The sequence below is a fragment of the Copadichromis virginalis genome, linkage group LG2 (assembly GCF_057382275.1).
Source record: "Copadichromis virginalis isolate Kocher_CV1m ecotype Utaka linkage group LG2, C_Virginalis_male_GT1.1, whole genome shotgun sequence".
NCBI classification, from domain to species: domain Eukaryota; kingdom Metazoa; phylum Chordata; class Actinopteri; order Cichliformes; family Cichlidae; genus Copadichromis; species Copadichromis virginalis.
Window position 1 is genome coordinate 34,095,823 of NC_140619.1, and position 20,421 is coordinate 34,116,243.

General features: G+C 42.6%; 2 protein-coding genes across 3 annotated transcripts in view; one reads left to right on the top strand and one right to left on the bottom strand.

Moving 5' to 3' along the window:
* The window catches only part of macrod1 (mono-ADP ribosylhydrolase 1), a 149,366-nt gene that overhangs the window by 96,358 nt on the left and 32,587 nt on the right, over window positions 1-20,421 (bottom strand). The gene's annotated exons all lie outside the window — the stretch shown is intronic.
* On the top strand, window positions 12,746-19,017 carry flrt1b (fibronectin leucine rich transmembrane protein 1b). The gene is made up of 2 exons (XM_085431407.1): window positions 12,746-12,804; window positions 15,515-19,017. Exon 2 carries the CDS (start codon window positions 15,530-15,532, stop codon window positions 17,729-17,731), a length of 2,202 nt encoding a protein of 733 aa, XP_085287533.1. The 5' UTR covers window positions 12,746-12,804; window positions 15,515-15,529; the 3' UTR covers window positions 17,732-19,017.

Consider the following 20,421-nt stretch of genomic DNA (forward strand, 5'->3'; position numbering starts at 1 on the left):
ATAAAAATCTGTGTGCTGTCTTTGTAGCCCCATAGTGTGAGGTCTGGCTGCTTTAATTATTAGCTGCCGTGTTTAAAATGAACCCGCCAGCGTTTTCATTATTCGCACCATATTTATGCAAAACACCTTCACTCTGGGTGTCGTGTGAGAGTTTGTGTGTGTGTTTTTGTGCGTGTGTGTGTTAACCAATCTTCTTCACGTCTCTCATCTCCACTGCTGTCGTCCCTTTGCAGCTCCCCTCCTAGACTCTCTAGTCCATCGCGACCCAACTTCTCCTCCTCCTCTTCTTCTTCTTCTTCTTTTCCCCTCTTCAGCAGCGCTCTCTCTCAAAGTCTTGTTTACTGCCTCCTCTGCCGTTCATTCTCTCTTTGGATACCGGCTTCCTTCAGGGCGAAAACTCTATAGTTCACTTTGTCTCCCTGTCCGCCTCCATCGACGCTCCCCCTCTTCCATCTTTCCTCTTTATCCTCTTCCTTTCATTCCTTTTTTTTCCATCTTTTCTCTCCCTCTCAACAGAAGGTTTTGGGACCCATCTATTGAAATTTCCCATTTGCACTGCTTGCCTCTCAGTAGCTTATCACCGCTGGAGTTTTGTCCTTTTTGCTCAGAAGAAGCAGAGGAGGAGTCGTACAGGGAAGGAAAGAATGCACAGCAAGAAACATTTTAACCACACACAGACAGACACAGACGGCAAAGGATTGAATCTAGAAAGTTTGTCTTCGATTTTCACGCTTTACTAACATCCCACCTAATAAACCATCAATAACCTGGCCTGAAATGAATAGACCTGCACATGAAAGGTAGGGCTGACCCATATTAAAGACATCAATGCTGATAGAATGAGATTTATTTCACTAATCATAATGCAACCAAAGATCCTATAATGAAATTCGGATGTAGTTCCTTTATTGTACTAACAAAATCACCCCAACAAAATTATTAGCTTTATTTTCACAAGTATGACAGCTCCCACGTCTACTGCAACAACAGCAGACACTTCTTTAGAGACACCAGGGTAGCTGTGGCCCTTTAGTACCCCCTGGACTCAGTGCAGACAACTCACCTCGCCAATATCACGGACACTTGGCAGATGGATGCTGCTGGCTTTATTAAAAAAAATTACACAACATTTCCTCTATGTAAGAATTGCAGACATGTAGCTATAATTGATAGCTGATTCATAAACAAAAGTGAAGTAAAATAATGAACTAAAAATGTAATTAAGTTAAGTTGTGAGTAAACAATACTCGGCTACTCAGGCGATATGTTGCCAGATTAGTTTAGATTTATAGCCCTTAAATCGATACGAGATTAATTATGTGTACAGACTATTGTTAAGATTTTTTAAAAAAAACTTAAACCTCTTAAATTTTGTTGTCAATAACATCATTGTCGGTCTTTGAAATTTTAAATCTGTCAGGGGGGGAAAAAAAAAGAAAAATCTGTTGGGCAAGTTGCTGGTCTGTTAGGGCCGTTAATGATGTTTCCATTAATCGTGTTCACTGGTGAGGCGAACTGAAGCCTCATTGATGAGTATTTTCTATTTCCACTCAGTATTTTCACATTAAAGTGCTAATAAAAGTGCACGAAAACACCTGCTGAGTTTTTTTTTTTTAAATTGTGAAGAAAATTCAGTCTATTCCACCTGCTCCCAAACCCAGTGACAGCACAACCCTAACCCCTAACCCTAACCCTGAAATAAATATCATTTATCCAGTTTGCCACAAACTTTTTTTTTTTTTTTTACCTTTGTTGAAGGCAGACAACAGGGTTACCTGCAGCATGCACGGGTCAGCAGCATTTACTCCCTTAAAGCTTTAGTTATTGGATCATTTTTGAGATTTAAAGGATCAATACAATAAAAAAAAAAACTACTGATACATTAAATGCTATATTATTATAGATTAAGCTAGCATATATTTATATAAATGTTAAGTAATTAAGGTGGCTTTTGTTTCTGAGCCAGTAAGATCCTCATCTTCCAGTGACGCTGGAGAAAAAAATATGTTAGTGTATGTTGTACCTTACATATGGTGTTTTAAGATAACTTAAATACTTTTTTTTTTAAATGGCTAAATTTCAACTTTAATTAGTATCAACAAATGTGATGGGGCATACAAAACGTATACACCACCAAGGCATACACCAAGACAGTCAAGCAGTTATGCAAAGATCCAACGTTTATTATCTTGCCTTGTAAATTTCTGTCCAAACTATATTCTGAAGGATAAACTGGAAATAACGCACCATTTCGGCCACATATCCTCTCAGGCGTGAGGGGATAGCCCCCGCTCAGCACAGCCACACACGACTGAGGTTGGACCAGTCCAGACAGCCAGCATAATTTGTCCCCTTAATGATGCTGGTGGCTTTTCCATCTTTGGCCTGTGGCGATAACAATGTGACGATCGTGATTGATCGGTGGAGTTTTCATCATTTATGAAACTCCTACAAATGGCAAGTTATCCATTTGCATCACTACTAAACCACGATAACTCAAAGATCACACTCAATTTATCGTCTGTAAATAAAAAACAAAGATAGATCAACTTAAATCTGGGGGTTTTTGTTTGTTTTTTTCAAAGTTAATCTAGAGGTGTTGAAACTTTAGCAGAAAACTGCTTCATTTACATAACAATAACTTTACCCATCTGTTGTAATAAAGTAATAATGCAAAAAGTTTAGTTTTACTTAACAAAGAGAGAAAATCTAAGATAAAGAAAGAAAGGGAGAGACCAAAAAAAAATGTAGAAACATGTAAATAGCAAACAGTAGGAGAAGGTGTTAAAGGGGATGAATGTCAGAGAAAAAAACCTGTTTGAAAACCTTTTAAATAATCTACAGATGCTCCTTAACACCTTCCAGCATCCTGAAGCAGTCAGCCAAGTGTATAAGCAAATTCAGAGCTAATTGACCTCAACACTATTCTGAGTGAGAGGAGAGAGATGGAGGGAAGCAGGCGGAGACAGAAACACTGTGGTATGTACTGCCTTGAAGAGTAAGTGGGAGGTAGTGTTGTCACAGTGCATAATGGTGCTGCTTTCGTTATCACTGGCAACGAGGAGAAAAGAATAGAGAGCTGATGCGTTTGTGTGTCAGCGAGAAAGTCAGTCCACAGGCCAAAAGAGCAAGAAGAGAGACTGAGAGGGTGACGGTGTCGACGTTCGTTTCAGAAAGTGTGGAAAAGATCTGGAGAACTTTGTGTGTCTGTGTGTTTCAGAGGCATCCATTTTAGGGGAGCAGCTGGGTGGTGCGTAAACCACCCAAGCACTGATCTGCTTTAAGAAGCTGATCTTACCCAGTCACTGTGTTAAACACATTTGTCTTGACATTTATCAGAAGTGTGACATTTTTTCCCCTTCTCCATGTGTGCAACAACAAACGTGTTGGAATTTTCAGAGCACTGCTTCACATTCCTGCAGTTATGCAGTGAGGGATTCAGTCCTCAGCTTGAAATGGCCAAAACAAAAAGCAGCACAAAGAAAGACTGACATTTCACCGATTTCATTTTGCAACAACAGAAGAAGAAACAAAGAAAATATAAGTTTTGTTACACAAGAGAAATCAAATATGTAAGCAATAAAATTGAGATTTTCATTATTGTCACGCATAAACTCTTGTATCACAGCGCTAAACTACTGCACTTGGATCTCTGTACAAACATTTTGTTCCATTTCTGAGTGAATGAAACAAGTCAATTTCATGTTATTGCTGAACCTTCTGAATTTTAGTTACATTTTGTACCTCATATCTGGAAAATGTCCTAAAAAGCTCCAGTCTGTGACTCAGTCTCACTAAAGTAAAAGAGGATGGTAACTTCCTGCCTTTAGAGGAAAATCTGTAATTGTCGGGTGACTGCGTCAGATTTTCTTTGCTGTCGGAAACCAATTGCAAATCGCTGCGGCAGCCACTTTTGATCACAAGGTGTTTGCACAGGTCGCTAAACAATCACAGTCCAACTTAGACTCTCAGACAGACCATCACCATCTGTACATGTTTATTATGGTTTTATCTAACTGAAAGTTGTAAATATTGCTTGTGCATTACTAATGTAAAAGCCCAACAAGGGACAAGTGCTGGAAATTAGTAGCAGACTTAAATTCGATGTGCAGCACAGCAGTTTTATGTGCTCTGTTCTGGAATTACGTTAAACTGCATTTTCCCTTTCAAATAAATACATTGAACTGAACTGATCCAGTACATTGCAGTCAATCCGAGTTCAATGAAAGTATCTGCCACACATATCTACAGGAGGCTCGACTCAGTGGGTTGCCAGCTAGTTGTATTCTGGTTGTATTCCTGCATAAAAGGAAGGTTACTGAGCGCCTAGTTAATTTTGCAGCTAAACCGTCGTCCTGCAGCAGCTAGGTCACTATTTGTGGAGCAATTTCTGAATTTCCGGTAGTTAATATGAAATTTAATATCTGACAATAACACATTTGCAACACTGACGGCAACAGATTTGCCATATTTGCTGTATTAATAACAGCTAATCACCATATTATCACAAACAGATTCCACGTAATTGTTTGTGACCCCATTCGATCTCAGACTGGAGACTGACTCAGAGATTTTAAGTTCATTGTACACGGTCACAATAATTTCTGTCATGTTGTGGTCTCTAACCACTATTTTCCCCAAGTGTGACTGCAGCATTAGGCAATGCAAGTCCACATTTCATCTATTCAGACTAGGGATGCCCACCAAGCTTTGCATCAAGCCAGTAATGGACTTCCAATATTACCAGGGGAGGCTTTTTTCTTTTATTTCTAAATTTCTTTTTTTAGATGAATTTGGGAGAAGGAGGAGGTAGATTGGAATCATTCCAATGTCAATAAACGATCCTCATTATTACAAATACAATACTATTGGAGGTAACGCTTTTTAAAATAAAGAGTGCTTTCCCTCAATAGAAGCGCATACATTGCCATGTAATCCTCAGCAAATGCACTAATTATTTGCAGTTTTAAAGATGTTCTTCTTCAGTACAAACAAATGGGCTTTGGGCTGAGAGCCGCAGGCAGTTTAAGGAGGTCAGGAAGCATTGAGGGGCAGACCAACACTGTATTGGTTTTCTTTTCTTTTTTAAGGAAAGTGTTGTCAAAAGGATAATATTTCAAAAATAACTCCAGCCTCAACTGCTTGCCCTTTGTGCTCACTGCAACTAATCGATGAGAAGTCGGTGTAGAAATTAGCAGCAAAAATAGAGCCAACCCCAAGTGTGTGCATTACAACCAACTGTCAAAGTAACGCCAGATCAGAAAAAATATACTGTATTGAGCCTTTCCCTCCCTTTAGATGTTTGCTGATTATTCCTGCTTTGTCGCTTCCCTCATCTCTCTCCCTCTCCGCCCCTCCCTCTCATGCTAAATGGAAGCTGTGTGTTGCTGCGTTAGAAAGCTAGTCACATCCCTCTCGCTCTTCTTTTTAGCTCCTCTTAGAGTCTCTCCCTCTCTCTCCCCCTCCATCTTTTTCATTTCCCACCTCTACCTTTCTCTCTGTCTATCCTTGACACGCTCTCTGTCTTTTTCTTTCCCGCTCAGCTCCCTCCAGCCTTCGTTCTGTCCACGTCGACACCCTCGACTGATTCTGCCGGAGTCATGGCCTTCGGAGCCTGACAAGAATTCAGCGCCTGTGTTTGTGCGCGTGTGTGCGCGCGTTTGCGTGCGGGGGTGTATCTGTGTCTTCAAGCATCGATGAAATATGAGCTGTTAAATATGAATGCTGGGTTGTGTTCTGATGCCATACAGTCATGTCACTCATGCATGGAGTAGTTGTAAAAAACGTGCGTGTGCATAAACACTTACACGCTGCATTCATTGTGTATGACAAGTAACTGCGGAGCTTCTGTGGTATTACTCTGCATCACATTTGCTATCCATTTGTCTGATACTTGCCACACAAACACACACACAGAGGCAGGGCCTGGATTCAGGCTTCACTGACTTTAAACCTTGCACAGGCTGACAGTAATTTCTGCCTCCAAATTACATTCCAATGGCTTCATAAATCTGCTGCCTCCTCCTCTGCCTCTTTCCCCCATCTTCCTGCTTCTCTATCTTCCCCTCTTCTCTGCCGTCCCTGCTCTCTTTCTCCCTTTTACTCCAGCCTCACTTCTTTTTTTTTCCCCTGTATAAACCTATACCCTCCTCACCTCCCTCTCCGCCTCTATTTCACCATCTCTCATTCTCCTCCCCCTCCTATCACTTGTTTTCTCGTTTCCCCACACTCCTTCTCACTGGCGCTGGCTCAGTAAATGAGAAACGGGGAGGCAGAGATGGGGAGGTTACGTGTGTGGGGTAGTTAAACAGTCACACACTCACACACATAAATCCATACAGATGCATACACACAGCTAACACAGACGTACACACTCACGCGTGTGCTCACATGGGCACGCCGAGAGAACTCAGTATGTAAATACTCATGTGCGCAAGCACACAACCGCAGTCAAAACATCATAAACAGCACATTACCCTTTGACTGAAAGACGAGCAGTTGTGTTGCCATATATTTGCCGTGTCTCTAAATTGACTTGGGTGTGCGCACACGCATTTAAATGCACACACATGTGGACACGGTTTTAATGAGAGTGTTCATTTTACTGATAGCGCCTCTAGGTGAAATAATTGCCAGTGTTGGGCCCTGATGGCTAGTCCAAGTGTTCTCAGGCCAGTTGTCTTTATTGGCCATGGCGGGCCGCAAACACACCCCTCATCTCCCCAACTGCCGCTTTAACGGCTGCTCTGCTGCAGCCAGCGCACGCTTGCAATGAATACATGGCCTTAATATGCATAAGCACACAATGTAGACACCAAGTTACGCATTAATACTAAAACACACACATACACGCGCGCCCAGGCGGAGGCCAGCAGAGAACAATAGGCCGTCTGACAATGGGGCTCAGAGGAATTCTCTTTTCCATATTAATATTCAGCAGAGTGGATATGGAGAGAGTGTGTGTCAGCAGGGACACATGCTCATCAACCTCGCTAACACTGGGGTTAGACAGCCACATGATTACAAAGTACTCAGACTTTGGTCCCCAGGCCCGCAACTATTAATCCCTAACTCCTACTTCCTCACTTCCTCTGTCCTAGCTCACTCCGGCGCACAGAGCGAGCAAACTGCCAAGTATCACAGCTGTCACTTTTCTTTGCTTTCCATTTTCCCAATTATTCTGATCAGCCTGATGGAGCAAAGGGTGGATGGAAATGGAGATTTGATATCGTCAATTTCCTGCCACCCCCACTACAGTGTGTCAGATTTGTGACAGTGCAGCTAGAAGGTCATCTGGAGGAGGATTTGGAAAAGGTTTTGAGGTTGTTGTTGTTGTTGTTTTTTGATCATGCTACTTAGCCTCAATGTCACCATTTCCTCTTTGCGAACCTCATGTCAGTACAAATGAATATGCCAGCAAAAACAGCTGTAGTACCACTCGTTATAGCTTCCAACCGCAAATCGTACAAGGTGACCACTAACAATGCACATGCGAATGCTCTGGCTGTATTCATGCACATATGTTACCACCATCTGTACATCTGTAGTCACACGAATCATTTTACTGTTCATCTGTACACTTTACTTTAACATAAAAGTATCCACAACGTAAAAAGATTTGTTTTGTTGTAGTCTTCAGTCGCTCTGAGCTCAGATGTGGATGCAGTATCTGTACAGAATCACACTTATTGGTTTATGCAGTTTTATTATCTCTAGCCTTCTTTATAAGCCTCTGCACCAAACAAAGAAAAATAAAACACTAATATCTGCTTATTACTACACAAAGGAAAGAGGAGTGAGAGCATCTGAACAGCACAGATGCCACAGTGAAAGTCACATACTGTTGCCTGCCTGTAGGCTACACAGTTGTTGTAGACTGGCTCACAAGAGCTGAGTGACTTCTGTCCCCCTGAGGAACGAGATGTTCTCTCCGGTCTCTGTTATGCAAAAAGACAAAAAAAAAAAATCGAGTACAACAGAAAAAACATGGAGTGAAGGGTCAGTCAGAAATGTTTTTGACCTCAGCACACGATATGGATTACTGCTTTCTTTTTAACTGCTTCTTTGTTTCAGTGACAGTGTGACATGTTATGTAAAGAGGATGACATAACATTAGAAGAAATAATATTACGATAGCAGACATCAGTTTGCTTTCTATATATAACCTTTCTACAGGCGAAAAGCTGATGAAATAAAGCGTAATTGTAAATTTAGTAAACTGCAACCTAAAACCTATATTAACACAGCGCCACCCACTTAACCTACAAACTTCTGGTGTACAAGGGGTAGCTAGTTAGAAGAAAAATAGCTAAAAGGGAAAGAATGTAAGCTGCACCACAGCTTAGCACAAGATAATTTGGGCTTTCTTGACCTCTCAGTAGAGTCCCAGAATGAAAATATGGAACTGGAAATGAGCATATCAGATATGGTTTGAAGTGTTTTATCCAACAAATGGTCCTACACTCAAAATCTGCTATCAGTTAAGATTAAGAAAAGATAATAATTGTTCCCCCTTTGCAAGCTATAACCCCCACCTTGTTTTAAATTAACTTTTTGACTAATCAGCTAAGGCGTGTTTCATCCAGAGACTAGTTGTAGACCACCTGGCAACTACCGGTTGCTAGGGAAAAACAAATGCTCCCAGAATAGTTGCAAGTAGTTGCTGGCAGTCATTCTAAAATCTACTGCCAAATCCTAGTCTCCAGGGTCACCAGTCAGTGACCCCATGATAACCGCCATCAACAACAGAAAAATGTGCATTCATCAACTGATTGGAGAGTGGTTGCAGACCAAGAAGAAAAGCGATATGCAAACCTGACACTAGACACCTTCGCCTTCAAAGAAAACGCAGTCCCTTTTGAAACATGATGGTTATTTCAGTAAGGTAGAACTTGTTATTTGACGTTCGCTTACTGGTTTTCATCAGACCTTTTCAACCTTCACTATCACTCGAAGAGTAGTTTTCATTTTTCCATTTTCATTGCCTGATATTGAAGGTCTGATCCCACCTCATATCATTCAATGACTTAACAGTGAAACAGCTGACCTCTCTTTTCTATCATACTTTTATATTCTACCACTAATTAGTGCATTTCTAGAAAATGTTTACATCAGAGGAATGAAACCACATGAAAGAGGAAATAAACGAAAACCTTGAACTTCTTTATCATTGTGACTCCATGTCAAAGTGTGTCCATTCGTGTTTTGTGTAACATCTTTCTACAAGGTTATTTTTAGACGGATTTCCTTTGAAAAGTGCTGCAATTTCCCTAATGTTCTCAAGCAGTTATGACTAACAAAAGTCATTACCTTGGTGAAACTTTCTCTAATCTTCCTCAAAACTCTGACAAACAGCCGTTTTCATACTCTGCCAAATGACTAGCATGTACTTTGCCTCCAAGCTCCTTGCTCTGATAGATGCTCCTTATGTCTGCTGTCCTCCCATCACACTCCCACTAGTTAGGCTTGCTTCCATCAAAAAAAGTTTTAAGGACAGCCTTGACATCACACAGATAGAGCTTCACATATTGATGTCTAATGACCAATGGCAGTGAGCTGTGGAGATGCTGCTGATGCTCAATAGTCACTTCTTGTCCAGTGCAGGCAGACGTTTTGCCTGCAATATGCAAAGATTAGTGCAGAGTCTAAGAGTAGTTGGCTCAGAAATTATAGCTAAGTAAAGCGACTAGCTTTAAAATGACAGTTCACGTTATTAAAGGTGACATCTGCTGTTAATACGTGACTGATGACATCCAATTAGTGTTTATTTTTGTAGCTACTTTAAAGTCCAAAAATGCAAACTGTTAGACCTTAACAAATTACAAATGAACTGAATAACAATGAGTACCGCACCAAGTCCTTGCTTAGACCATTATCTCATTTCTCCTTAATGCCAATAACAAAGTCGACACATTTGGCAAAAACACTGCCTCTTTATCATTCTGCCCCACGTCGCTTGATTTTCATTATGCGAGTTAGCCACAGTCTGCACATATGAATAAGTTTACTAGGCATCAACTGGATATCAATCTGAAGACGTCCTATAAAAAGGATCATTTATCTCGCCAAACACCTCACTGAACTGCACATCCAGTTTCCATCTGTGGAACCAGTTACATCACATGGGAAACAAAAACCTGTACACCATCGCCCTGAGTGCACAGCTTTTAACAGCCCTCGAGGATGTACAGGAGTACAGACATAAGCCTGTTGACCAAGTTCTTCTCAGCTGCAGCGCGTGTCCTTTGAAAATGAAAATGAGGACGCCTTTGTTTGTCTCTATTTGTGTTTAAGCAAACTGGATAATAATTTCCCAGTTGGCGATGTAGTCTACTTACTTTGGGATGAAGTGAAGAGGCGAATGTGAGCAGCAGAGCAGTTAATGGCCTTGATGAATTTGTCTCTGTACACTCAGTATGCCTGATGAAAACCTTATATCTCTAAAACCAGTGTTCACTGGGGGTTTGATTCTGCACATAAGATACAGGCACTTAGTGCGTGATGGTTAATAAAAGCTCAAAAGATTTGTCTGAAGAGAAAAACACAAAAAAAAACACAGATATAAAATATGGAGTTACCTTAATGGGAGGTTTGTGTCTACTGGGAGCACAGTGCTGTGCATATGCAGTGGTGACCTTCAGGAAGTATTTTCACGAGGTACTTAATTTTAAGAGGTATAACCATTCAGATGGGGATAATTATTTAGCCTGTACCTTTTAGGATTCTGTATTGTGCCAACATTAAGACTCAACAGCACATGGTGGCATCATTTACACAAAACAGGTGTAACAAATGAAGATATATTAGAAGATGTTTCATTTACGGCACATTAAGCATTAAGCCAATATTTAAAATATTCTTTTTGTGGAAATATAATAAACTCTATGATCATTACCACAACAGATTTATGAGAACAATTCCCCTTTATTAACCAGAATCCATTTCTTTAAATTAGTTTAAGGTTGGTGATTTTAAACTGGCCATATGTCTAAGTGTGAATGGTTTTCTGTCTCTCTGTGTCCTGTGATAGAGTGGTTATTACCCCACCTCTCACCCAAAAACAGCTGTGACAAGCTCCAGTGGTTAAGAAAATGAAGCTTTTAACATCGCTTAAAATAAGAGTTAAAAACTACAAGCCGACTCAAACTTAAGAGGCTTTCGTTAAAATGTAGATACACGAATGACTTAAAGTGACTCGCTTGGCCCCAAAGCCAATGACATAATGTATTTTATGCAGCTTCTAAGACACGTTACTTCAGAAGACTCAGTCTTAATTCTTGGCACATCTTGAAATATTTTAGCATAACTTCTACAAGTGTCACCATCATCATTATCACGCGGCTCACTTATTTTGATTAAGCTGTATTTATGCAGCTACATTTGTTGCGCATGCATTTGCATGTTACATTTTGAAACAAAAGGCTTGTAGACAGCACTGTCCATCCATCCATCTTTTGAAGCGATCTTCCATCAAAATCTGTGCCACGTCTCTCTGGCTCTCTATTATAATGTCTCTGGTTCCATTAGCATCATACAGTAATCCAAAATTTGTAAAGAGTGTCGTGAACTGAATCAGTGACCTTTAATCCTCCTTGTTGTGCACTCTCTTTTCACGTCTGATGTGTTACAAATGGCCCATTGTATCAGACAGATTTTACCTCGTTGCTCAAATGCATCTCCAAATGAAGCCTCTAATACTACTCTTGCCTGCTGTCTCTTTTCAGGTCGGCGCTCACTAACACTCAGCCAGCTGTCCTGCTGAAGTCGACACCAGTGAAGTCTACCTTCAGGATACAAAGGCTGTCCATTTCCACCAACTCTTCACACTGAGCCAGCCCATCACAGCACTCCTTAAAGCGGACGGTATACAATACATGCTGTCATCTGGCTTTGCTGAAGATGATCTGTGTGAACTGAGAAGGAAGTGATCAAACATTTAACAGAGGAGAGAGTGCTTGAAACTGAGGGAGAAGGAGAAAGGAGCTTTTCCCTTGAATCCTGCTCATACAGTCGGCACTCTTACTGAGGCCAGCCTGTCCATCACTGCCTTAAAAAGTGCTCATTACTATCACTGAACCGTGAAGTGCATGTTGTAATAATTGTTATAGTACAGCTCTAATAACAGATCAAGGACACTTTGTTGGATTTTTCCGAGCTGTGAAAAGCGTACTTATTCTCATTTTCCTCACGCCGATCATCTATTAAAACCACTACCTGTCTATTTGAAACAAGTGCCGCTCGGTACAGTACTATTTTTGCATGACCCACTGCCTGCATGAGTAACCAGGGTCGCTTTTGACTTCGAAGAAGGACCCTTGAGCCCACAACCATCTTCTGACTGTCTGCCCAACTGTAGCATTTGAGTGTGGGGGGGGTGGCTGTTTCAGAATTAGGCCTCTGGACACTTGCTGAAGATGACTTGAGTTGGCAGGCCTAAAAGCCCCTTACCAAGAGAGAGAGAATTTGACAGCAGGACACACACACACACACACACACACACAAAGAAGACACAAATGTGGATGCCGAGACGGCTTTGAGCCATGCTGGTGTTGCTACTTGTGGAGCCCTGGAGTACAGGCTATCATCATCCCTATCATCATTCACCCAAGCTGAGGAAGATTCAACGGCCCGAAGGAAAGAGGCTACACTTCTGAACGATTCGAAGGAGACTGAAATTGTGCTAACACGCAGAGATCCACAGCAACATCCTCAATAACCCATATAAACACTAATACTCCCCTCCACAAATCCTTGATAGAGAAAAACAAGGCTGCGGCGGGCGTGAAAGGCACAGACACTGAACAGGTGAGCAAGCCCTTGGCAATCACATCCTGGGTCGATCAGACCTTTCACACACACACGCACGCACGTACACTTCATTCATCACAGTGAGGAACACTACACTTACATCTTGCTTTGAGCTACAGGATAGGAAGGAAGACACTAGAAAACACACACCAGCTCTGTGCTCCTTTACTTCAGAACATGATTAAAATGTTTGTGGGAAGTGGGGGGTCAAAAACAAAAAAAACACAAGGGAGCGGAAAGGGAATGCCGAGGCAAGAATGCCGAGGGAGTAAGAAAGAGACGGGAGTGGTGGAGGAGGAAGAGATTTGGGGGAGAGGTGCATCTAAATGAAAAACAGAAACTAAGTTGCAGTGGAGGAGAGGACAGGAGAGGAAGCGGAGAGCCGATTGATCCAATCTCAGTGTGCAGGAATCAACGGACGACTGAAGAGGAAACGATAAAAGAGGATTAGAGAGATAGAAACAGGGGAGGAGAGGAGGAGGATGACTGCACGGACACTTCTGTAAACAAACCTGAAAGTAGATATAATGAAAGATTATCAAGGGGAGGTGGGCGGATTGGAGAGGTACACGGCGTGATAAAGATGCAGCGAGAGAGAGAGAGAGCGAGAGGATGGACGAGGGAGGGGAGAGAGACGAGAGAAAAATCAGGATCATTAAAAGAACGTGTCGATGGGAAACCTTGGCATGTGGGCAAGAAACACACATGCCAGCTTGTGCCAAGAGGATGTTTATGAAAGGGAAGCAGGGATAGTGTGGCACTGAAACATATGCTAGTTGATATTCATAGAGCATCCCAATATGGTCTCAGCTCGTACCTTGACAGCCCCTCTTGTGTGTATGTGTACCTCTTTCTTTCTTTTTCTGTCTCTCACATGCCGGGGAAAGAAATAGTCAGATTCGAGCTAAAAATACTATTAAGAAAAGAGAAAAATCAAGTCTGGGTCCACGTCGAATTAGGTGGCACACACTCTTTTTCACCCTGACATATCAAATGCTGCCGGTGTCGAGCTGAGACAGGAGCTAGTTGTTGTTGATACAGATCTTTCTCTCATACACAAACGCACACATGCATCAGAGGCACACACACAAGCATGTACAGGTACACAAATGCGGCTATTTTTACATCCATCTCACAGAATAGAAAAAAATGACACCAAACCAATATTTGGAGCCATTATTCTTTTTCCAGCTGACAGTGACTTCAGTCTTCACTGCCAGGAACTCATTTCCCCCTCTCTCCTCCTCCTCCTGACTGTCCTACTGTCCATCTGTCTCCTCGCCTCCACCCCTCCCTCCTTGCCTCTCAACTATTGTTGCCATCTCTCGTTTGCTTTGCATGGATTTTGACTGCAGCCAAGGGGCAATTTTACATGTAGCACAGAGTTCACATACAAACACACACGCACAAACATGCATGTGCAGAAGGGGCGGAGAAAGGGGGGGGAAAAAAAACTTGCCTTTAGAGGATTTGTTTATCAAATGTGCTGTCAAATCATGTCAGGCATTTCACATCAGGGCACATTTTCCAGCCTCGGGCTACTTAAAAGAAAGGATTCAAACACGAGGACGCCACAATGCAATTTCCACAACTTTCACCACTGTATATTTTTCATATTCTAAATATAGTGAGCCGTGAATGTGCACGTACGGAGATCATTTTATCTGAATTGTAAATTCATGTTATTGATGTTGGTGTCAAGGATTTGCAAGGAGACAAATCATAAAACATCGACCAAGGAACCTATTAATGTTGCAGAAAAATGCTTCTCTGTAAAACATCTCACTAAAACATTTCTGGGATTTCAGGACCACTTTCCTGAATAATTTATAGAAATTTCACGAACAATAACAACTGAGTGAAACCATGCATTATACATGTCAGCTTGTACTGAGACTTCTGTATGTGAATGCTTTGTGCTCAGTACATTTGTTTATTTGTGTGAGCAAATTTCTCAGTGTGTGTTTTGGTCACGACCTCTGATAGATAAATTGTGTTTCTGAGTATACAATATGAAACCTAAATTTCTCTGCTTTTCTTCTATATTCTCTTCAGTTTTATCATATATATTTATTAGGGGTAGATATAGGGCAATAACAACAAGTTTAGTAGTTCTGCTACTCTCTGAGCCATCAACTGGACTGTGGGCAATTAATCTGATTTCCTCCTCCCCGATCTCGCCTCCATTTTAGTTTCATGTCACTCACTCCATTTCAGTTAATCTCTGTGGAAGAAAAAAAAAACTCCTCTTCATTTATTTTCCCTTCCTTCAAATGTCACTGTCCAATTTTCTCCATTTCTGTTGTCCCTTTGCTTTCTCCGATTCTTGTAATCCTCTTCGTCCAGTCAATCCACCCCTCATCACACTCTGTCTCTAAATGTGCGTTTGTCTTTTGCTTGGTCGCCCTGACCCATATAATAGTGGGCAGCTTCTTATAAGTGCATCTGATGATTCAATCCCCAAATCTTTTGCACTTTAGAGATTTAAAGAGACTCTACTTTTATCAGCAGGTAGAAAACACAGCACTTTGGTCGAGTAATTTTGGAGATAGACCCCACAGCAAAACTATCTCGCTCTGTCTCGTCCTTCTTTTTTGCTTCCCTATTTGAATATAATGAATTTTTTTTTCTCCATTCATTTTAGAATCATTGGGTTTCAGTGTCTGTACTTTGTTTTGATCCAGTTTTCCATTTTCTCTCCTATCAGGAGCTGTGCGCCACCATGGCAGCTGAGAGTGTTGCAGAACTCCGCGATTGGCTCTTCCTGCTCCTCCTGTGCCTCACCTTATTGGCTGAGGTGCTGGAACTGGCGGCAGCGGCAATTGCCATGGAGACGGGAGAGGGAGACGAGGGCATAGTTTGCCCCTCTGTTTGCCGCTGCGACGAGGGTTTTGTCTACTGCAATGACCGTGGCCTCAGCATTATTCCTCCGCTGCCGTTAACGGCTGCCATCCTGTACTTACAGAGCAACCGCCTGAGTAACGCCGGGCTGCCACCGTCGCTGGAACGCAGCACTTCCATACGAGTGATTTACCTGTATGCCAACCAGTTGGATGAATTTCCTATACACCTCCCGCCTTCATTACGGGAGCTCCATTTGCAGGATAATAATATACGAACGTTACCGCGGTCGGCTCTTGCCAAGTTACCATTACTAGAACGTTTACACCTGGATGATAACTCGATATCCACCGTTAGCATCCAGGACCGAGCCTTTTCTGGGACCCCACGGCTTCGACTGCTGTTTCTGTCTCGGAACCACCTGTCAAGCATCCCCGCAGGCCTGCCAACATCCTTGGAAGAGTTGCGACTGGATGACAACAGAATCAGCACCATCCCTACTCATGCCTTCCGTGGGCTCTCCTCTCTGAGACGCTTGGTCCTGGACGGGAACCTGCTGGCCAACACACGCATAGCAGATGACACCTTTTCTCGTCTTTCCAACCTGACTGAGCTTTCACTGGTCAGGAACGCTCTGCAGTCTCCACCTGCCAACCTGCCTTCAGCTCACCTTGTGCGACTCCATTTGCAAGACAATGGTATGACCCACATCTCGAGGGGGGCGCTAGATGGGATGCGGCGGCTGCAGAGGCTGGACCTGTCGGGGAATAATCTCACCACTCTGCCCCGGGGACTTTTTAAGGACACAGAAAGCCTGGAGCTGCTACTGCTGCGAGGAAACCCCTGGTACTGCGGCTGCAACCTTCGCTGGCTCCATGCCTGGCTGCACGGTCGGGGGGCGGCGGTTACAGTTAGGGGTCTAACCTGTCAGGGGCCTGAGCCTGTAAGGGATCAGGCCCTTAGAGACCTAACTTCTCTGATGGAGCAGTGTGAAGGTCCCCCTCCTGTTCCTAATACTGGAATAGGGATGAACCCAGCAGACAAAGATGGAGGAGGTGAAGATGGTGTTGGAGGGGGTCAAGCAGTGGCTTCAGTCCCCCATGGCAGCGCCACCACTACCTCTCTGCTCATCCCCACACAGGGTTCTCTTTTCACCCTGCGAGCTAAGCGGCCAGGCCTAGTTATGCCTCTGCCCCCAGGTGAAGGAGGGCACGTATCTGGAGAGGCACTGGAGCTGACTGTAAAACCTCTCTCTTCAGACAGCGTGCTGGTGAGTTGGCTTTGTCCAGAGCCGGCACCCTCCTTCCGCCTGTCGTGGCTGAGGCTGGGCAGCAGTGCAGCTCTCGGTTCAATAACAGAGACTTTGGTACCTGGAGAAAGGAGGCAGTATCTTCTAACCCAGCTCACCCCACGCTCCCATTACCTCATCTGCCTGCTGCCATTACGACAGGAAACTTCCTTTGGGAGCCCCAGCATGGGTTCGTCTCGAGCTGTCAGCACGGACACGGACAGTAAAGACTCAGCCCCGGCCTGTGCACAGATAGAGACTGGAGATGCTCTGGCACACTCAGGAGAAGAGGGCTCAGATAAAAAGGGACCAGACTCAGAATTAACAGCCCTGCCACTGGCTGGGATTATTGGGGGTGCCACAGCATTAGTGAGCCTTCTGTTAATCTTTGGCATCTTCTGCTGGTATGGACAGAGATCAGGTTACATATCCGGGGACTCGGGCTCATACAACAGGGGCCGGGGAGGAAAACATTATGATGACTATGTAGAGTCAGGCACCAAGAAAGACACTTCCATCTTAGAGATCAGGGCCCCTCCTGCAGGGTTTCAGATGACAGCTATGGCCCATCAGCCTGTTCAGCCTAAGCTGGAGGATGTCACCTACATCCACACCATTTTCCCCTCCTCCTCCTCCTCTTCCTCCCAAGCTAACGGGACCTACCGGAGCAGTCACGGAGCTGGCAGCCTAAATGGCACCATCCTCAGCCAAACCAGCCACCATCGTGTTACATATGGCACCAACCGTGGCTACAGAGAGGGTGGCATCCCTGACATAGATTATGCCTACACGTGATGATACAGGGACGCACTCCCTGAGCCACGAAAGCCCTGTTGGCTAGTGGTTATTTTGTCCTTGGTTTCCAAAGTACCCTCTGTGCCTCTGCTGGTTCAATTCTGATTGGTTTGTTAAGTAGAGAATTTCTGCTATGTTAATTGGACAATTGCTAGAGTGACAGAAGTGTAAGTCCTACTATACTCTTCTACTGTATAAATACAATTTATAGTAGGCCCTTCTTTCAGCGCTTCTTATAAATGGTTACAGTTTCTCTTTTGGATATCTCAGTGTCTTTCAAACCTACTGTTCTTCTCAGCTAATGATAATACACAGTAAATTATTTGAGGTTGATATACTAGGCTTAGCTGATTTAGAAGGAGATATATTTATAATATGGGGAAAAGGCACTTGATGTGTATAGAGATAGGTCTCAAATCTTCCAACCAACTGTAAGCTTTGTGCTGTATAGATAAAAGGGATGACAGAGGAAGAAATCAATGGTTGTTATAACCCACAGATGACAATGCATCATGGTTGACATGAAAAGATGTGTTCCAAGCCCCTTCCTTTCCTCTGGTTTATTCCCCTCCTTTTTAATTTTTTCCTCCTTTCCGCCTCTTTTTTTTTTTTTTTTCTTCAGCTGAGGCTCTTTCCTTTTATTTCTCTTGTGTCTTTTGTGGTGCTGTGAGCAGAGGACGACTTTGTTCTCGCCAAGGGAGCTGACAGCAGTGATAACAGTTCTGACAGAGACGAGAGACACAAACCACAGCACGAGGAGACTAATGAGAGTGAGAGAGAGAGCATGTGTTTGGGTGGGGGTGATGGATGGATGGATGGATAGATGGATGGATGGATGGAGAAAACATCAAAGGAGATGAGGAAAAAAAGAGGGTGCGGAGCTGTGTTGGGGGGAATGTAGACGCAGAGAGAGGTGTGTTGGCTTCAGGCAAAGAGCGAGGACAGAAAAGGGGAGCTAAGTGGAAAAAAGGGCGTGTGACAAATGCAGCAGCAGGAGGTAAAAAAGCACACAAAGAGGAAAAAAGGTGGGGGATCAAGAAGGGAGTGGGTGGTTAAAGAAGAGGGTTGACAACTGGAATAATGTGACATCATAGTCCAAAAAAGAAGAGAAAAAAAAAGAATGAAGTTTTTGCCCACAGTGTACCCACTGCACTCAGCACATGCCGAGTGATAACAGAGTGCATGCTTCCTTCAAGGACTGTTTTCAGGTGCCTGTGATCATTGAAATTCAAAGATGAATTTAACATTTCTCGGTAGTTACCTTTCACCTCGTGTATCTTTTTTTTTTAAATAAACAGCACATTTCAGGATTTTAAAAACATCGGTAGGACAACAACAAGGACAAGAAGCACGGCGAGACAATCTGAGTAAAAAATACACTGATTGCCAAGACCACAGGACAACAGACAAGCCTGACAAGAACGACTATTATTGTAAAAAAAAAAAAAGGAAGAAAAAAAACTTCATCTTGGAATTTCAGCACTGCATGTACCCAGTTTTTATTGTGGTCTGGTGTCATTATTAAATTATCTTTGCAAATGAAGTGAAAGAATCCTAATCACACATCTTATTATAGTAACCCATTATCTTCTAGAGGATGGCTAAACCTTCTTAATTAAAAATAAGTTTTAGCAGCTGACACTTTTTTTGGTGGAAGTTGGAACGGCACTGGTCTGATTACTCTTTGTTAAAATCCACTCTTAACAAATCTATTCGACTACAGCGGGGGAAAAATATTTTTCTCTGTGTTTATTTAAAAAGAGAGTAAGAATGATTTGTATATAAAGACCTCTATTAGTGGCTTACAATATATTGATTGACTACAGCAAAAATACCAGACAGGAATCAGGAATCAGTTAAAAACACCTGACCAAACTGTAAAACTCCCAAAATTAAAAATTTAAATATTTTATCCCTCTGTGTAAACAAATGCCAAATGTTTCCCTGTTGCAGCTTCCCAATTTTAAGTATTTGCAGTTTTTCTCAGTCTTATTACTCAGTAAATTGAAAATCTTTATCTCTTTTTACTGTTAGTTAAATGAACCAAGCAGTTCAAAGACATTACCCCAGGGTGCAGGAATCTAAGACAGACGTTTTTCCACAATTGCCTCACGTTGTATGGACCAGATGATTCAAGTGGACCTATTCTGCTCATTTCCAGCCTCATATTTTTATTCTTCGAGCACCAGAGTTGCTTTGCATGAATTACAATCCAAAATTACCGTCATTTATCTCGGTGCAGCCCCTCAGTTCACCCACTGTCTGAGATGAGCCACTTCAGCTCCCTTTCCTGTGCCCCTCAGAGGGTTTGAACAGCAGACTGGTGGGAGTGCTGTGCTCACAACTAGAGCTGTGTGCCTGTGATGACCATATTATAGAGATCGCCTCGTATTTGATATGAACAGATCAAAGAGTAGAAACAAAAAAATAACAGAGCAATTTGAGGTTAGTTTTTTTAAGGCCCACGTTTGAAATAGGGAAGCGCATAATAGGTCCTCTTTAATCAGTTAATTTAGATCAACAATGAAATTGTGGCCTTTCCTCTTACACTGTCATATACAAAGGCAATTCATTTACTTGTATTATAATAAAGATTAGCTGAATTGGAGAAACTAAAACAACTAGTATAATCACACCTGATCTAGTGCATTCTGGGAGGTGAAACGTATAAGTTGACTCAGGTCGTGTGG